We start from the raw sequence: 18,646 nt of genomic DNA on the forward strand, positions 1-18,646 counted from the left end.
ATTTCCCACAGCCCACGTACCATGCTTATTCGAACTAACAGTGCAAACTTTTTAACGATACTTATTTTACTATTATATTTGACAAAGAGAATACTCAAATCCTCTCATTTAAGAACCTGAAAGCAGCCACATAATGGTGATGGGGGGGGAAATATTTATAAATAAGTCCACAGAATATCCTAAAATAATGGAAAACCTTTTCATTTTCAATATCCTATAGTGCCAAAGCAATGTTTTGAATTGTTGGCTTTTCTCAACTCTTTAAAATCCAATTATTTCATTAATCTACTAATAATGTCAGCAGATAACTCCAGAAATAATGCAGTGTTGAGATCAGAATCCCCCTAGGCATCTTCTCTTTATCATTAAAAACCCAGCAGTCACAAAAAATACTTGATTGTTTACAGTTCTGTTACACAAACCCACTTTTCCCACAGCTGGGAACTGCCCACTGCCATCACATCCACCTGAGAAGTGGCACACAGGCATTTTGGCTTCTATGTGGCAGATACAGAGACCTGGCTGTAGATCTGAAGTGGCATCTTTCCATTGCAGGAGAGATTGTGAGCTGATAGAGTTCTCTGTCTGTATTCTACTGTCCCTCTCTACTGTAGCTTCATCTGGCAGAGACACAATGAACGCTTTGTTAAGATCAGGTGGGGGGGAAACATCTGGCCTGCAGGGACTGTACAACACTCTGATCACTAGTATTGCAGATTGTAAGGACTTCAGACCGGAAAATAAGAAAGAGAAATATAACAAGATCATTGCATCAGCCAATGCACAATCAGCAGAGCATTGTACTGTGGATATAGGCAGCCACTCCAACTTTAATTATGAATGTAGCTGGACTGCATGTGTTCCTGCTTACTGTCCCAAGGCTGAAGCTGGCTAGTAATATTATATAATGAGCTCTCTTGTTAGAAATACTATTACTTTTGTAGAAATTTGGAATCTCTCTTGTTGATTATTTTCTAATGTGATTGGCTAAGACACATAGCGACATGCATTTGTTTCACTCACTTACACACATGCGTACATTTCTACAATCCAGGGCTATTATGGCAAAGTGCTGAGCAATGCCTCAAGGGTGCTGAATAATCAGTGTGTCACACAATGATTAATAATTTTCTGGTTCACCGCACGCAGGTACACCCCATGCCCCCTTAATCACACACAGACACACACCAAACCCACACAAATGAACAAGTACAGGGATGGAACACTGTGTCAATTTGGACCCACCGTCTTAACATCGGAGTTGTAGACAGTCTTAACGCTGATATCCATCTAACACAGTTTTCATGTTCTCCGTGTCCTTCGTGTGGATTTATGGCCCGGCAGGAGACAGTGTGGTGTCAGCGCTGACCCTGGACCGGTTGTGAAACTGATTTTACTTGCAGTCATGATTGAGGGGGCATTTTGGCTATGAGTTTGTGATTTGATAAGGATTTTGTAAAAGCTACCTGCTCAATTTTAGGAAGAAATTAAGGAAGGATGTAACGTGAGCCAAACAGGAACCCATTGGATTTTGGAGAATATTTAAATCAGAGGGGATCCTTAAATATATTTTTCAATGTAGTTAACATTGCAGCCACAAGTTACAGTATGTCCTTATATCGTCCAATAGAAGTGTCTGTATCTCTGGTCCTTGCTGTGAGCTGATTGGTTGGTTAAACTTCTGGTTAAGGCTGGGCATTAGGAAGAAAGTCAAGTATCACTATGATACTTTACTAAAATTATTTTTTTGTCCCTCCCAACACATAATTTCAACCGTTTTTTCCAGTGCAAAGCTTTCAATATTCTCGTCCAGGATCAAGTGAAGAACATGTTTTAAGCAGATTCGTCATCCCAGTGCCCTTAGAAGTTAAAACAGACTTGTTGAATTTGTATTTTACAAAATGATGGCTGACCTTTCTGCTGTTGCTCGGTGGCATTCAGTAGTGACGAAGCAGCTCTGATGGGCCTGTCGTTGATAATCACATCATGTGGAGTAAAGCTGGTTAGAGTCTGAGGCAGACGCTGTGAGTCTTGATGTCTTCATTCCCTGTCCAGGTATTTATGATGTTTAAAGTCGGCTGCCAGTGAAACACTATAACATATTAAAGTGTGCTTTCATTTTGTTAAGTGCAGAAGTGTGTACATTTCCAGTAAACACACACAAACTGTTTTAGGGGTGTGGAATAAACTGCATCCTTGAAGGATTGTTTTCTTTGTCGAGGCACAAATCCAAGTTGGTTCAGTAGGAGTTTTTATTGTTTAAGATCTCTCCAGCTAATTTAAACGGCTATGTCCACTGGGGAAAATAAATCCCATTGTTTCTCAAGAAAGCATTTAAAAGATGAAAGTATGAAAACAATCACGTTGGTTTGAGATTGTGAGCAGCTTCCCTGCTACATTCTTACAGATCGATTTAAAGGACAACAATGAAACGGCCCAATTACCCTTTGGCTATCCTCCATGATGCCTATTGAGAGCGGGACATGATTGACTTAACCTTTTCCTGAGTGTTCAGAGTTATGGGTCTCTCTGGTGTCTTTACAGGGAGGACGGGCAGATAAATGAAAGTAAAAAGACTCGTTCTGTCAATTTGAGTCTGGAAAGCAAGGACAAAGATCTCTGGAGCAATCAATGTAGATGAAAACATTTCAGATAACACGCAGTGAGAGGAGGAGGTTTGATTGAAGTGCTCAAATGCTCCCAATGCGCAGGGGCTTGTACTCCTACAGTATACAGATTTATTTAATGAAATGACCTGTGTGTTAAAGCAGCGCTGGGATGCAGTATAATGTACAGAGTCTGTTAGCAGCAGTGTGTGATATTCTCATCTCCGGTGTTATTAAATGTGTATGTTCAGACGGGAAAAAGACAGAAAATGGTGCAAAGTTTAATCTCATAGAGCAAAATCACTGTTTCAAAAACCTTGAGCTTCCCCTTGTGCTTTCATCCATTTTTCAATCAAGGTTGCAGAAACAGTGCTCGTTCAGCATGGAGATGACTTTAATTAACTAAATGAATAATAATGTTGCCATGTGAATCCAGCAACAATGTTTTCCATATTCAAGCCAAGGACATAGATTCTCATAAATCATTCTGCAGTTCCCTGCCAACAGCTCATTGTTCCTTTTTCCTCTGGGTTGAACAAACTAGACGTTTTGTATGTCATATTTTTGTTAATTAAAACAGGGTGTATTTGGTATACTGTAAATTGTCTGGTTGCAAGTGGTATCACAGCTGTTGTACTGGTTAATATATAGACCTTCCTGCATGAACAAAGCAAAGGTGTAGATTTTTCGGACACTTTCTGACTTTTTTGCTCTTTTCTCCTGCAAACACATACAGACAATGGAACATATCGAGCTCTGTGAACACCTTGTGTATTGGTTGGCTTAAATAATGTTAGTATCCTATCTTCTATATATATTTAACCATACTTTATAGTCCTTTGCAGTTTGTATAGATGCAATAAGTGTTTCTTTCTTTCTGTAACCCTGGTTCAGATTGATCTGAATCAAGAGTTCATTAGTTCCTTCTACTGATTGGGGATAAAGTGGTGGGAACGCTTCATTAGTTGGCTCTGCTAATGTAAAGAGAAGTGTGATAAATGGATTGCTTGGAAATGTACTGAACTTCTCTCATTTCAAGTGTAGTGTTCAGTTAGCTCTGCACATAACTAAGATTCTCATAACATTTCATTTGTTTTCTGCTTTTAAGCCAGACACTTTTAACACAAGAAATAAAGAGCTTTTCTAAAAACTGCACGGAGCTGGGTATTAATTGACATCTGAATACACACAATAATAATGTACCTGCAGTTGAATAGATACATAGGTAGAGAAATGGTGAAAGCACAAAAGACGTCCATAAAAAAGAAAACAGGAGATTTTCTTATCTTTGTGATGCATAAAACATTCTGTCACATAACAAATGTGCTTATAGTTAAAGAGGGAAACCTCATTGTCATAGAATGAAATACGCCAGGCCAGCTTAGTTTCACTTGGGGGTTTTCCACAGTCTCAAATCATGACAGATGGCATATTGCCTCAGTGTGTCTTTAGGCTGAGCTACAGTATATATATAGAGAACATTTCATTTGAGTTCAAAAGTGTTGCTTTTTGGATCTCAGGCTTTTTATATGCAACACAGACTATCTTAGAAGTGAGGCTTTAAAGACTCCCTCCTCTTGGAGAATGTCGAATCGTATCGCAGTTTACAATCTTGAAAGTGATTTTTTCTTCATTGCTGTAGAAAGGTTTTCTTTGTGACAGACTCTTATTGAAACACTTAGGTGACAAATGATTGCCATTAAAACTGTAGACTGCTCTTTCTCCTGTAATTCTCTGATGGTGTCATTATGGCCTGCACACTCAGTTCAGAACAGAAAATAACGTCATTTCATTTAACGTCCACACTCTGACATTTCATACATTCTGATTTAGCAACCTGATTATAACGATTGTACTGTAAGTGCAGGAGCCACAGTGCGCTGATGGTGGAAAGCAAAGACTAATGCATTCTAGTATTATGTGCTACTTTTGCTTCTGCCTCGCAGTAGCTATCCTTCGGGGAATAATCATGGCTTCTGTTTCCACAGGTCTTTTCCCAGAGAGCTTGGATTTAATTCACATCAGCCTTTAAGTATTGGCAGTAAAACACATGGATAAGTACATTTTTATGATTTTTTTTAATTCAGGACGATTTGACAGACAGTTGGTCTTTGTGCTCTCAGTAAAGTTTTCTACATGCTTTGTTTTTGGGACTCTGCCTTCATCTTTTTCCTTTTCAGTCATGTCTCCAGCCTGCCATAAGGAACTGGAGGCTGTTTTATTAAATAACACCAAAGACATATTGCTCACCCCTGCTACAATCTTTGGTCTTATTTGTATTTGGGCCCACCAAATAAGAACAAATCTGTTTGATTTATCTGATATAAAATGAGCTTTTTTCATTACACACTGTGTTTGAATTAGTTTTCTTTTTACTGACTGGATCCGCAGATCTAACATTTGCTAGAGCCGAAGTGTAATCATCAGCTCTGGTGCCCTGGATGTCGGCTTTAATTTGTTTCGGAGCGTTAGAAAATATTTGGTTCCGCGAATGGGAAATCATGACACCCCCAGTACGGGGAGAGAAGCTAAGACACTTAATCTCCTGTCCTCAGGCAGGTCTGGATTTGCATTTAATGTTGCACTTCCATTCACCTTTGCACAGTTCATTTTAAAGCATGTTGCATATTCCATATTAGTGTGTAACTGCCAACAGAAAAGATATTGAAGCTCAAACTAGTTTCTTCTAATTTCAATTATACATGTGACAAAATATAAATGTCATTTTTCTTGGCACAACAATGGAAAGAGCATGCTTCAAAACTGTAGGGAAACAATTTAAACATGATGCAGAGTATCCTTACTTGTTTTTTTAATATCCTAGTCTGTTAGTAAAAAAAAAAATGACACAAATGTCATGTAAAAGGAAAATTTTGCTCCCAATGTCAGCATACAGTATAACCTTATTTAAATACGTGCAAACAGGAGCAGTGAGATGCTATGTTGATTTGCTTGGCATCACTTAATCCTTTGCGGGGGCTTTGAGAAACACATGGTTTCTTTTTGTCTTTTTTGTGCATGTTTTGAGTACAAGAAAAATGTTACAATGCTTTTTATAATTTGCCCTATCTTTAGCAATAGATCAAAACAGTGACACAACACCGCTGATTTAGTATTCTGCTGGGAGGTGATTCATGCCAGTAATGTTCATACAACTTCAGGCAGGTACAATTATGATCACACTGGGCTTATTCTGTTTTTCTCTGTTTTTGGGTGGGAATGATGCCAGCCTGGATCAAATCCACCGCTGCTCGGGCTTCCAGCAGCAGCTCCTCTGCCATCCCTGTTTCCGTATCAATTGGTGAAATTTAACTTGATGCTAAAGCTACAAAGTGTCTGCCACCTGTGTCCTTGTTTCACTCAAAAACAACGAGCAGCCTGGGGAACGGAGTGACGTGCTAAGGGAGGCTGCTGTCCACGCACTGAACCAATAAATATCCTTCCTCAAAGTAATCTCCTCTCCTGCTGATTGGCTCACCTTTCATATGCCCAAAAGACACTTTCTGTGAATGTTTTATGTGTTACTCATACCAAATTGACCTTTTAGAGGGATGGAAGAAAAAAGTTACCAGACTGCATAGCATGTTGCAAATCACCCACTTCAACCTATCATGCAATCTAACAAGCAGTTGTTATGTCTTCCATGATTAATATAAATGTTTAGTATCAACACTAGCTAATGAAGATTCAGGGAAGTGTTTAGTTTGACTCTGCAGTTGCATTGAACCCACTGTGTTTAATTAAAGGGTAAAATGTCACTTTTGGAAGAAGCAAGGATTTGACATTAACGCCATCTGTCCCCAGCTGCAGGAGACAGTGTAGGCTTTAAACCACTGACCACTGACTTTACCGCCTGGTGTGAGGACAGTAAACATGTCAAAATGATATGAATAAACATTATTTACACAGCACTCATAAAAAGTACAAAGTGCTTCACAGAGGGAAACATGAAATGAAATGTCAGTATGAATGATTCAACTTGAAGTGCGAAATTCAGATAAAATCAGGATATGTTTTCTGATACAAGTGTATTTTAGAAGAGACATGAAAGAACACTGGTTCAGACAGCATTATATATTCTTACTTCTTCTATTGCATCTTATTGACAGTGTCCATGTTATTATTCATTTCCACGCAAACCATTGCTCATTACACAAAGGGCAAAGAAAGGCCCCACGTCAGTTTTCATTGAAATGAGCTTTTATTTACATTACCAAAAGGCAGCAATGAATAACTTCTGAGGCAGGATTGAGATTGAACGACAACCAAAGAGATGTAGAAAGATGGAGGGCAGCACTGGTGCACGTTGCTGACAGATACATTCACTAACATTAGGGATTCGAAATGTCCCATACATATTATTTTGGATTCTACTGTGCCTCAAGCAATGTTCCAATCAAACCAAACCCAATGATATATCTTCAAATTATCATTTGACTGTGAAACCCTGAAAGTAACTTTATTATCCTGTTTTTATCTGCCGTCATCTGCACCATGTGGACGTATTTTACCCTTTAATGGACCGCAGTGGACGCACTGATTGTATTGGTGATTGTTCCGTGTTGTTTTGCAAGGAGTTAGCGGGCTATATTAGGAGTGAGCTCAGGTTGAGATAAGATCAGAACTGAGTTTAGCCCAGGTGTTCCATTTGTTTCAATTGTCCAAACCTTAGCTAAACTATCGACACAACTGCTGTCAAAGAGAGACCGTGTGATGACCCAATAAATCCATAATCCCTGCATCAATGATTATCTGGAAAACCTTATTTATTTGACACATACAGCACAATGCATTATATTACACATTGTAACTTTACAAAGAGATTAAAAGTCTTATCCTGCTGACCAACAGACAAGCAAACACACTATTGGAGCCGATAATGTAACCTCCTTGACCTACGCTTTAATCTTTTCATTATTTAGAGGATATTTTCCACAGCTTATGTGTAAACAGGCCTTTTACTAACAGAGGTCACTGAGGCGCTGTCAGCTGTAACTCAGAGCCTCTGTCCCCGCAGGTCAGAGATCATCTCATTTACTCCTGAAGATGTTTCTCACACCCTAGCCGCCGCCTGTAGTATCATGTACACTGTCGGGAGATAAGTTGTCTTCCCTCTGAGTTGTGGCCTACTTCAGAGAGAGCAGCCTTCTCGGCGCCACCGTGGTGCTAAAGGGACGAGGATCTGGTGCTAAATCGTACAAAATAAAACCCTGTCTGAGACGAACAGAGAAGCTCTGAAGAGAAAGCACATGACGGTGATACTGTAGCTAGATTTTCATTTTTTATAAAATCCAGGGTCAGATGAAAGCTATCATGGCCTAAATTTAAAACTTGACCAATTTCACACAGATTAAAACTGTCGAATCCATTCAATAGTTTTTAGGGGTTCTTGCACACTCGGCATTAAATTCATCCATCCCATAATGGACCCACAGGCCATCATTAGCCTCGGTGCAGCTCTTACTGTACATGCACGCTCTCACCGCAACAAAGAAACAGCAGACTCAGCAAGAGCAAACTGCGGCCTCGGCACCGGAATTGACCCGAGATGTATTGCTATCAAGAAGCCATTCGAGGTGAACTTAAGACATTTGAGTTTGCGCATGGTATGGATTTGTCAAATATTTAATAGCCACTCTTCTCCGGTTCATGGATCAATTGATTTACTGTAGGGTTAGCAAGGTTTTCCCCTCCAGCCTGACTTTGAGATGAATCTCTTGAAGGATTGTTGATGATTGATCAACTTCCAACTCATTTTGTCGGGTGATTTTCTCAAGTTCATTTGTCAGTATTTTTGCATTTTTTTGCATTTTACGGCTTTATTTACGCTATTTTCTCAAGGTAATTATATTTTGCTGAAGCATTTGTCTTTGTTTACAACCCGTAAGGCATTCAATCCTATTAGCTTCTGTTGCTGCGGGCAGAGACAGCTTTGTTACTCGGAGATGGATATTATAAAGGACATTTCTGATGAGATGCAATATGATTATCTTTCAAGGAAGGCAAAAGTATGGCATGGCTTTGTGTGCACGTCCCGACTGCATCAGTACAATGTTTTTCAGAATCCTCCATGTTGATATACGTGATTCTTCAGGACAACAACATCCATTTTTGTTTTCCAGGAAAATTGTAACCTTTGACCTTTGTGGGTAATGTCGCCGGAGCCTGCCAGAGCTGCTCTTTACATTAACACACACACACACACACACACACACTCAAGCGTCAGATCCATTTAGTCAATAAACTCAAAGGGCATACATTGATCAGACAGCCTTGACTGCATGCTCTTTTCCCGCCTGATTAAACCCTGAGTCACTCAAACTCCGCTTTATTTATAGATTTTTTTTTTGTATTGCCTTCATGTTCTTTTAGCTTTTCACCAACAGTCATTCTTCCTATTAGTTAAAGGACAGATCGTTTCAGGCAGACATTGCTCAGGTGTAGACAAAGATACTGATGTCCTTGTCCTTGAGCTCACAGCTAGAAAACACGTCTCTGTATAAAGTTCTCTTTAAGGACAATATCACTTTGTAACAAAAGAAAACCATCTTTCTAGTTCATGCTCTCACTCAGACAACCCCACCCCCACCACTCAGGAAGGTGTGTGTCAGGCAGATAAGAGATGGGAGCTTCACTTTGTCTCTTTAACCTCTAAATCTCAACGTTATTGTGTCCTTAAAAAGGGCACTATGACCTGTTCTGACTGTGAGGCTTTAGCAGGATCAACTCGCTCCCTAATGTTGGTTATTGTATAATGTGCATTCTGCCTCTTTACTGAGAATGATCTCAAAAGACATTTACCTGGTAGATAAAGCATGCAGACATCCTCACAAACTCACTCAACCTTAGAGAGATACCGTTAATCTTCAGATGATTCTCCTCTCGACCTCCATGATATTGCCAGACCAGCTTGCAGATATATTATTTAATTATACGCACTATGTCCTTATACTATAGCCCAGATCTATAAAGTACTCCTAAAACTCCCACCTGCCATATTGACTTTAATTGACTAGCTCTGTCTCAGCTATAACTCTCACCTGCGAGGACATTTTATTATTCAGGTTTGCTGTGATCGACTGCAGGCTGTAGGCAAGGTGTTGAACTTCTTAATGACTTTCCTAATCACAGAGCACAGAAAATAAGAGTCTGTGTGTTGTGGTCATTAATTAAACCTCGGACAGACCGCTTTAGTTTACCAATCAAGCTGCTTACGTTTGAGCGACACGAGGTAAACCACACTTTTGGTCAGGTGCATGCTTGACTGTGTGAAAAGTCGACACCTAACGAGCTGTCACATTACACTCAGTGCAGATTAGTACATTACAATTTGTTGGGAGACTTTTGAATAAGTAATGTAAGTTAACATACTGCTTATGACTGAGTTTAGCTGCTGTAGGTTTACATGGAGATGCACACAAAAAAACTAGAAAGGGAACTCATCACGCACTTATTTTCAAATATAACCACATTCAGTGCTTTAAACTAGCAGTGTGTTGTTGTCCTGAAGAACTAGCAGTGATGCAGCCTGATGTCTAGATGACCTTTATAGAGTGGTGCAGGAATGAGCAAACCGGGAAAAAGGACACATTTGACCACTTCCTGTCCCCTTGTCTGGATGTCAATGGTTTTGGAAACCTGGGAAATGCTGCCTTTAGGATCCACTTCAGAAAAATACGACATCCCTGCACCACTCTATCAGACCTTCTAGTCTTGCATGTCCAGCGTCCTCTTGTTAAGTTCTGAGGCTGTTGGTTGCCTGGGTAACCGTAAGCCTACCTGTATTTCAGGGTACCCTCAGATTGTCGACAGGCCGGGGGTGGGAGCTCGAATCATGAGGCTCTTCCCGTGCTCCGCAGCCAAAAAGTCTTCTTCCAGCTCTCAAAGCAAGTCCTCAAGGCTCTCTGTGCTGATGTTTGTTGTTGTTGAAGATGCTTTTCCTACGAACATAAAGGCTTTAGTCTGAAATCAATTTGACTACTCAATGAAGGACGTTTTGAAGTTGAATGAGTAAAAAGAATGGATGTTGAATACGTCAATGTGATATTTGTTTTTCAGATTTGACTGTTTTGTCAGTGTTTTCTACATTTGTTCACGATTGAAAAAATAAATGTGGCATTTTGTAGAATACTTTCATCATATTCATCCCGTTTAAGGTTAAGGTCATTTTTTGGACTTTAACAGAATACAGCTGTTACTGTGAAATCAAAACCCACTATAACATGATTTAGTTTGTGGCCATAACTTATACAAACAAACACACATACTGTATGTATTCCAACCTATAACTGTAACAAGCATACTTATTGAAGCCAAACCATCATTTTCTTCTCAGAAAAAGCTATTTTAAATACAGCGTTACTCACGTAATACAAATCTGTTATTCTTATCTGTTAATATCTGCAGCTATACGTCTACATTCTGGACTCATTTTAATGATGGAAATGAGATTAAGCTGCTCTTTTATTTCTTGACATAATATCCCTTCACCTCACCTATGAATACCAAGCATTAGCTCCACATCAGCAGGTTAATGGTGGTCAGTTAGATGAGGGAGCTCTTTGGTTTTGTGCCACAGCAGAACCTTTGAAGCTAATGAGGCGTTCAGGGTCTGTGTCTCCCGTCAGGTGTTTGAGAGACCCTGTAACGTCAAGAGGATTCAAACTCTCCGCTGAGAGGACGGTGTGGTCTCTGACAGCAGCTGCCTTCATTACAGCTCATTAAACAGTTTCACAGGGTTCATGAAGAGGAAGTGCTCGGGGGCATCAATAACACTAATTATCTCTGCATTTAGTGAAGAGAAGAAGGACCTTTTTGTTTGAAGTGAAGTAAGATTTGCAAATAAAAGTACTCGATACCATTCAACAACTGAAATGCATTTAATTGATGCCATTGTTTTCCTGCTAATGTGTTTATTACATCTATTATGATGTTTGCATAGTTTATTAGGGTCACATAATAATTGTTCTTATGATTTTTTTTGTGAATAAAAGGAACTGAATTGAATACAAATGGGAATCACTTTATTTAGTTGACAAGTTTTTACAGAGTGTGTCACTATTAAAAGCCAAAATGTGAAAAAGTTGCATATATATCTGTTTGTTTTCTGAGCTGTTGCTGATATTGAAATCTCAAACTATAGCTTTAAGCACGCTCATTTGTATCGGACTCTGTAGCATCTGTGCACATCTGACCCTCCTCCTCTTCCTCTGCAGACAGCGTTGAAGATGAGCTTGAACTGTCGACAGTCCGCCATCGCCCCGAGGGCCTGGAGCAGCTTGAAGCCCAGACGCGGTTCTCCCGGAAGGAGCTACAGATCCTTTACCGCGGCTTCAAAAACGTGAGTGACGGGAAGCCACGTATTGTGAAGCGCAGTGGGCTTTTCAAACTGGGTGGTGAACACTTTTCAAAATAAAACATAAATGAAACAGGAAACCAAAGACAGATCTTGACGGGACAAAATAAAACAGGGAAAACTAATACGAATCATAACAATTTATTTGTTTTTGTATCCGTGTTGTTGACAGGAGTTTGATCTATTCCTTTCAATAATAAAAATCAACTCTCTGATAAATGCTATTTTGCTGAATCATCTTCATCCCAACACTATCAAGTGGTGTGCTTACGACGAGAATGAAATCCCGTGCCGAGGATAATTAGCTGTTACCTGCGACATGTTGTTACTGATGAGCAATCAGTTCAGAGTCCTCCGGAGCAGCTCGTATAAAACCTCCTCCCCTCTACGTCACCTCTGCTGTGAGGCGTAATGAGATAACCCAGAATCAACCCCCACTGGGCTTCAGCTTCCTGTTGAGTCTGCACTGTGCCCCAGCCATTAGTCCCTTCCACTTGAGACAGGTAAGAAGTGCACTAATGAGGCCTTTATGTGCTGCTCACTCTGCCATGCTTCCGTTAACACTGAGAAAGTGAATCGAGCGTGTTTATAGGAACCCTCCAAGGTTCTTTACATTACTTTAACATTATTTTCCTGTTCATCCATTAGATCACCACTTCGGTTCAGTTATGAATATCTCAACATTTAGATGGATTGCTAAAAAATGTTGTGCAAACACTCATGTTACCCTCATGATAAATTGCTGGTTGTTCCTTGATTTGTCAAGTAAATATGTCCCTGGTGAGTCTACTCTGTGGTATCAATATCTTGTTCTAGTCCCCTTAAATACAAAATGGTGATTATTCTTAACTAACTTATGGTCCAACTTAAAGTCAAATAGACGATGAAGCAGCGTAGGATTTAGGGCTGGGATACATGTAGTGATGGACAGGTTGCTACTACATCATTGTTTATGTTTTCGTTTAACTTAAGCCCTTTCAGTTTGTGTTTGGTGCCTAAACATGTCTCTTCAAGGTCTGGTTGTACAAAGCTCCAACCTTCCGTGTCACTTCTGTTTGCAAAAAAACAAATGGCTTCAGTGAAAGGCCTGTGCACACACACACACACACACATCTCTTTGTGTGTCACTCATCACTGCTGTGTAATTAGACAGATGTTGTTGTCTCCAAAGTCAAGATTAGCCCCAGAGAGCTAGTCATGGCACTTGAAGCTACTAAATAGCTTTTGTCCGTCGTCCAAAGACCACTTTTAACTGTCAGGGTCAAACACTCGTCTCTGAATTGCTCCAACTCTGTGACTTTGGTAGAGCGCTTAGGATCCGGACAGACTAATCAGAGCTGGCTTTGTTCCCGCGAGGAGGAGTGTGGCCCCTTCGTCCTTGTTGTGCAGGGTTTCCGAGCTAATCAAAAGCCTGTGGGTGGCAGGAGGAGGTCTATTGTCTCGACAACAATCTTTAAGAGGCTTCCAGAGTGGAGATTTGTCTTGTATAGATCCAGGAATATGTCGCGCAGAGAACAAAATAATTCCTGTGTCTAGGTCCTGCTCTTAAGGATGGATTTCATTCTTGAAGGTAGAGAAGTCTTTGAGTTCACACTACAGGATATTACACAATAATTGTCCTGGCGTCTGGCGGGGCTTTCACAGTTCACTGTCCGGGACACGGCCTCGGGAATCAGATTAAGATCTCTCAGTTTTGATTTCATCAGCGTCTGTTAGCATGTTTTTATTGTGTTCCCCACAGACCTTACTGCCGCATCGCTTCACCAGTCTCAGAAAGGAATTTCATGCCTAGCCGGCTTTGCATTTCACAGATTGTATTTGCGATTTTATTATCACGGATAAGCTGATTACACAAGCATATCAAATGGATACAAATACGTTTTCTGACCCCTCACTCTCCCTAATTAGATTGTCAAATAATAATGTGTGAAATGTGACAACATACAAAGGCAAGGGAAAAATTCGATTCGACACAACACACTACTTTTACGCATGATTTCAGTTTGGATTTAGAGGTAAACAAATATGTGAAAAACTAGAGATAAGATACAGGAGTAAATAAGAATAAATTCACTTTTATGTACCATGCATGTTAAGAAATGTACGCTGAGGCACTTCCTTAGAATATAAATGAACAAATATAAAAATATTATCGGGTAGAGAGTGAGTGAGGTCCTGATTTTTTTTTTAGCTCTGCGACATCAAAGTTTATCCCGATGGGACCTGAAGGCAGCTCAGGTGTGAAGAAACTATTTGACTGAACTTTAAATTGAACTGCAGAGCTTGTGCGTTGTACGTGATAACTAGATAAAACACATTCTAAATCCAATAACTGTGTCATCCTGAGGCTGAGGAGAGACGATAGAATCAGATCAGATGAACTCTGTCGGTGTGAGACTTCATCACAAAGTTTTTACTGACCTTTACTTCTCCTTCAGGTGTGTGAGGAAGAAGAAGAAGCAGCCATTTTGTGACCTTCTTAATAAATGTGCTATTAGTGTTGACAGCTAAAATTACCCATCTGTTTACTCACACACATTACATTACATGTTAGAAAAACCTCCCCCTCCTTTCTCTAAGTACTTAATTACATGACATTTCTCTGCACAGGTTGACAGCCCATTTACTGCACAACATAAACACTGCTTTAATTAACAGAAGCTCCACAAACAACCACTAAATGTGTCAGAAGTACAAACATGCTCAAGGTTTTCTCCAAATTGTTTAGTAAACTGAAGCATGTTGCGAAATACTTGCTTCTTTGAATCAATCTTCTAATCAAACTCATCAGCATTAAGGAAACAAAATGCTGTCATCTGTCTGCACGATTGATGTTATTCTCGAATGTAGCAAGTGTAACTCATTCCAATTCCCCTATATTTTGATTATTCTTATGCTACATAAAATGTAAAGTACTCTCCTCACGCTGCTTCATTTAGATTTATACGCTAGTTGAAGTGAACTCACACAGACTTCATTAAATCAGAGCCGATAAACTACAACATGGAGACGGATTGTGCTCATTCTGTCTGCCTCCAAAAATGGTATCTGGGTCTATAAGACAGTAGAAGAAGTAGAGTGTCGGGGGAGTCGGTTTGAAGCAAGACGATAGTCTCATCTTTGTGTTTTCAGCGCCTCCATTGTGTTTCTAATCAAACATGGTTACAGGAAGCAGGAAGACTCTTACTGGGTCAAAATGAGGAAACGGTTTGTCTCAAAGAAAAGAAATGGAGCACAAAACTCTCCTGAACAAAAGTTTGAATCTACGTAATTTTGATTCTCAGATAAAAACGTTATTCTTTATTTTCTGCTGTTTGATGTCTTTTGTATCAGAGACATGTTCATATTATTGTTTCCCTCCATACAGTTTGTTCCTTATCTTTGATTTGGTTTGAATACAAAAACCCAGACGCACATCTGCCCCCCCTTCCAGACAATCCAGCTGCATAACGTCTTCTCTCCCAAAGGTCCAATATCCTGCCACAGTGAAGACATTGAACCTGTAGAAGAAGCTTTATTGGAACACACTGAAATGCTGACATGTGTTTAATCAGAAGAGGTCAGAAAGATTACAGTTGCAGCTGCTGTTAAAGGGGCCAATTTAGCTTTTGGGGGTTTTCCTTTCCTTTAGTGTGTTGCATAGGTTTTGGTGCATGTGAATGGTGTGCAAAGGTTAACATCCCTAAAGAAAACTGCTTTTTTGGAATCCTTTTTTTTTTTTACTTCTGCAACATTTTGAGATCACTCTGTAACACTTGCGCCACTGGCTAGCGCTCAACACATTTTTACAAATAAGGTTTTTTTTAAATATTGTGATCTAATTGGTTAAGATCTGGCAGAAGGACTTTAGGTTAATTGTTGTCTCATTTGTGGTCTCATACTAATATTCTTTCAAGCTACAGTAGCTTATTAAAAAGTTTGCAAGTTCTCACAAAAGTGCATATTTCTTCCCCTTCATGTTTCTTTCATGGCTATTTCGTTTTTCGGGTTAAAAAAACAGATTTAAAGTTCTTATAATAACACTTACTCTTATTCTCTAGTCTCATTAAAGAGAATGTATCTTAAAAGTTGAACCGCTGTATGCAAGACGTGTGCTCCTAAAAATGGACCTTTCAGCGAAGTGTGCATTTCAGGAGGTTTCAGTCGCACGCGTTAAACTCAGATGTAAAGACTTGAATTAATGAGCGAGTCTTAAACGTGCACCTCGTCTCTGTCTTTCAGGAGTGTCCCAGCGGAGTCGTCAACGAGGACACTTTTAAAGACATCTACGCTCAGTTCTTCCCTCAAGGAGGTTTGTGTCATGTGAGCCCTCAGTCATGTTATTAAAACTGTACGTCCTTCCAAGGAAAGGCAGGGGGTCTTTTGTATTTGCAGGCTCATCATTATGCAAAGATGGTTCCCGAGTAACAAGAGGGAGACATTAGGAGGCTTTGATATATCTGTTCACAGAGAAGAAGAAGAGCGATTAACTCTATGCTGGAAGCCCTTTTTTCCTCTCTCATCATAAAACAAAATACATTGTGATTCTTTGAAGTTGTCCACAAAAGTTTCCTTTGAGCTGTTTTCTGTGTGTGCAGCAGATTTTTCTGTAATTACAGTTTTTCTCTGATTTCATGTTTGTTCTCTCCGTAGATGCTTCAACATATGCCCACTTCCTATTCAACGCATTCGACACAGATCACAACGGCTCTGTGAGTTTTGAGGTGTGTATTAAGATATTTCTATTCCTAAAATAAAGAAACTACAGTGTCCTTCATATCAATGACTGCAGTACTGAACGTGTCCGTCACTTTAACCTCCTCATGGGCATTGTGTAACGTGCAGGTCGGTTTGTAAATGAGCCCGAGTCTGTTAACGCACAACTGATTAATATTTCTGAAAAGCAGATTTTTGCTTATAAGAACAAAAAAGCCTTCTTCTAATCTAATGTGCAGTTCATTATGAGATTGTTAATAACTGGAATAAAGAGGTGTTTCATCATGTTCCTCTCATATATCCTGACTTAACATCCTGCAGAAATATTAGCTGAAATATAACCTGCATGTAATATTGTTACTTGATGATTTGTTTATCTCATAAGAGTAGCATAAAGCTGTTTTAGAAATTTCAATATGTTGGATATTTCTCAGTGAGTCTTGTTTTCTCTGCAGGATTTTGTGATGGGTCTCTCTATCCTCCTGCGAGGATCCATCCAGGAAAAACTCAACTGGGCTTTCAACCTGTATGATATTAATAAAGACGGATACATCACTAAGGAGGTATGTCCCTTCATGCTTGAAACACCCACATATCTTACAGTATACCGTTTGTGTTAACACTTTTAACCACTTTGGAAAGTCATTTCATTAAAAGCTGTTAACAGGAAGGTCTGTGGATGTCATTTTTCATATCTTTGAACACATTAGAAATGGTATTCACCTTAATTGAATATGAGTAGCAGCAGAAATCTGTGATGCTGTATTTGGGCCATTGTTTATTGTAAGAGAAAAACGATTTATTTCTAAGATATACATTACTTTATTCTATTTATTTACAAGTGGTACATTTCAATTTTCTTTGAATTTGTGAGTTTATTCCTCATGGATTTAAACTGGGTTTTTTCTCAAATATTACCCCCTATCATAGATAAATAATGTATAATTGTTCAGCCTACAATGGTACTTTTAAGCAGCAGTAGAAGCTTCTTTACCTCAAAATCTCAAGAACATCAAATCTAAATGATCTTTACAGCTCCCCAGGTTTAAAGAACTTGAATAGCCTACTCTTTTTACCTGAACTGTCCCTTTGTGGTCCCAATGTAAATGTCCCCGATGTGCAACAGATAAAGGATATCTGATTCTGATTTTATTTTAGTAACCTGACCCTTTGTGTGTGTTGCAGGAAATGCTAGACATCATGAAGGCCATCTACGACATGATGGGAAAATGCACGTACCCCGTCCTCAGAGAGGAGACGCCTCGGCAGCATGTCGAAATCTTCTTTCAGGCAAGTGTTTCTCTAACTGTCGATTTTATTTATTTATTCATTTATTTAACAGGGACAGTGCACATTAATGAACATTTCTGTAAATGTGCCAGAGTTAGCCAAGAGGCTATTTTTCATCTGTAGTCCCTGGACAGATTTTAAAAGTCAACCTAAAACACATTTCATTTTAAACAAGTAAATACAATGCATTTAAAACATGCAACAGACATTACTGGGATACTTAAATAAAACAATTTAAAATACAGAACATTAAAACAAAACAAATAAAACAAAACAAAAGAACATGTTAAACACAGGCAGTGGGTTGTAAGGAGCAGAAGATTGGGTCAGTGCCGGCAGAGCTGATTCCCCACTAACCATATTTTTGAGCTTTGATTTAAATAAAGTGAATGTGGTCTGGTCTCTGATTGGAGGTGGGATTGAGTTCCATTGCTGAGCAGCTTTAACAGAAAATGAAGACTGACTGAAAGAACTTTTTCTGAGTGGAATAATGCAATCTCCTCTCGCTGCACCTATTGTTACCCTAGTTGCAGTTGTGCGTATATTAATAAACTGTCTAAGAGGAGGTGAGGTAAGGCCGTTGACAATCTTGTAAAAAAGGCAAGCATTTGCATGTTTAATGAGGTTTTCCCGTCGTAACGTCCCTCGAGATCGTCAGTTACCCTGAGGGACAATCAAAACGGTTCCCAGGACCCACACC

At 39.4% G+C, this 18,646-nt stretch overlaps 1 protein-coding gene across 3 annotated transcripts in view; it reads left to right on the plus strand.

Annotated features, from left to right (window-relative positions):
- kcnip4a (potassium voltage-gated channel interacting protein 4a) overlaps positions 1–18,646 on the plus strand; it is a 43,896-nt gene that overhangs the window by 22,370 nt on the left and 2,880 nt on the right. For 2 of the 3 annotated variants that reach the window (XM_010791163.1, XM_010791162.1), the window contains exons 2-6: positions 11,822–11,946; positions 16,183–16,252; positions 16,594–16,664; positions 17,112–17,219; positions 17,842–17,946. In XM_010791163.1, the coding sequence (XP_010789465.1) occupies positions 11,822–11,946; positions 16,183–16,252; positions 16,594–16,664; positions 17,112–17,219; positions 17,842–17,946 (479 nt within the window). Of the gene's footprint in view, positions 1–10,321; positions 10,493–11,821; positions 11,947–16,182; positions 16,253–16,593; positions 16,665–17,111; positions 17,220–17,841; positions 17,947–18,646 lie in introns of those variants that run through there. The other variant, XM_010791161.1, reaches the window with a different exon arrangement.

Source organism: Notothenia coriiceps, unplaced genomic scaffold (assembly GCF_000735185.1).
Source record: "Notothenia coriiceps isolate Sejong01 unplaced genomic scaffold, NC01 NC01_scaffold00035262, whole genome shotgun sequence".
NCBI classification, from domain to species: Eukaryota; Metazoa; Chordata; class Actinopteri; order Perciformes; family Nototheniidae; genus Notothenia; species Notothenia coriiceps.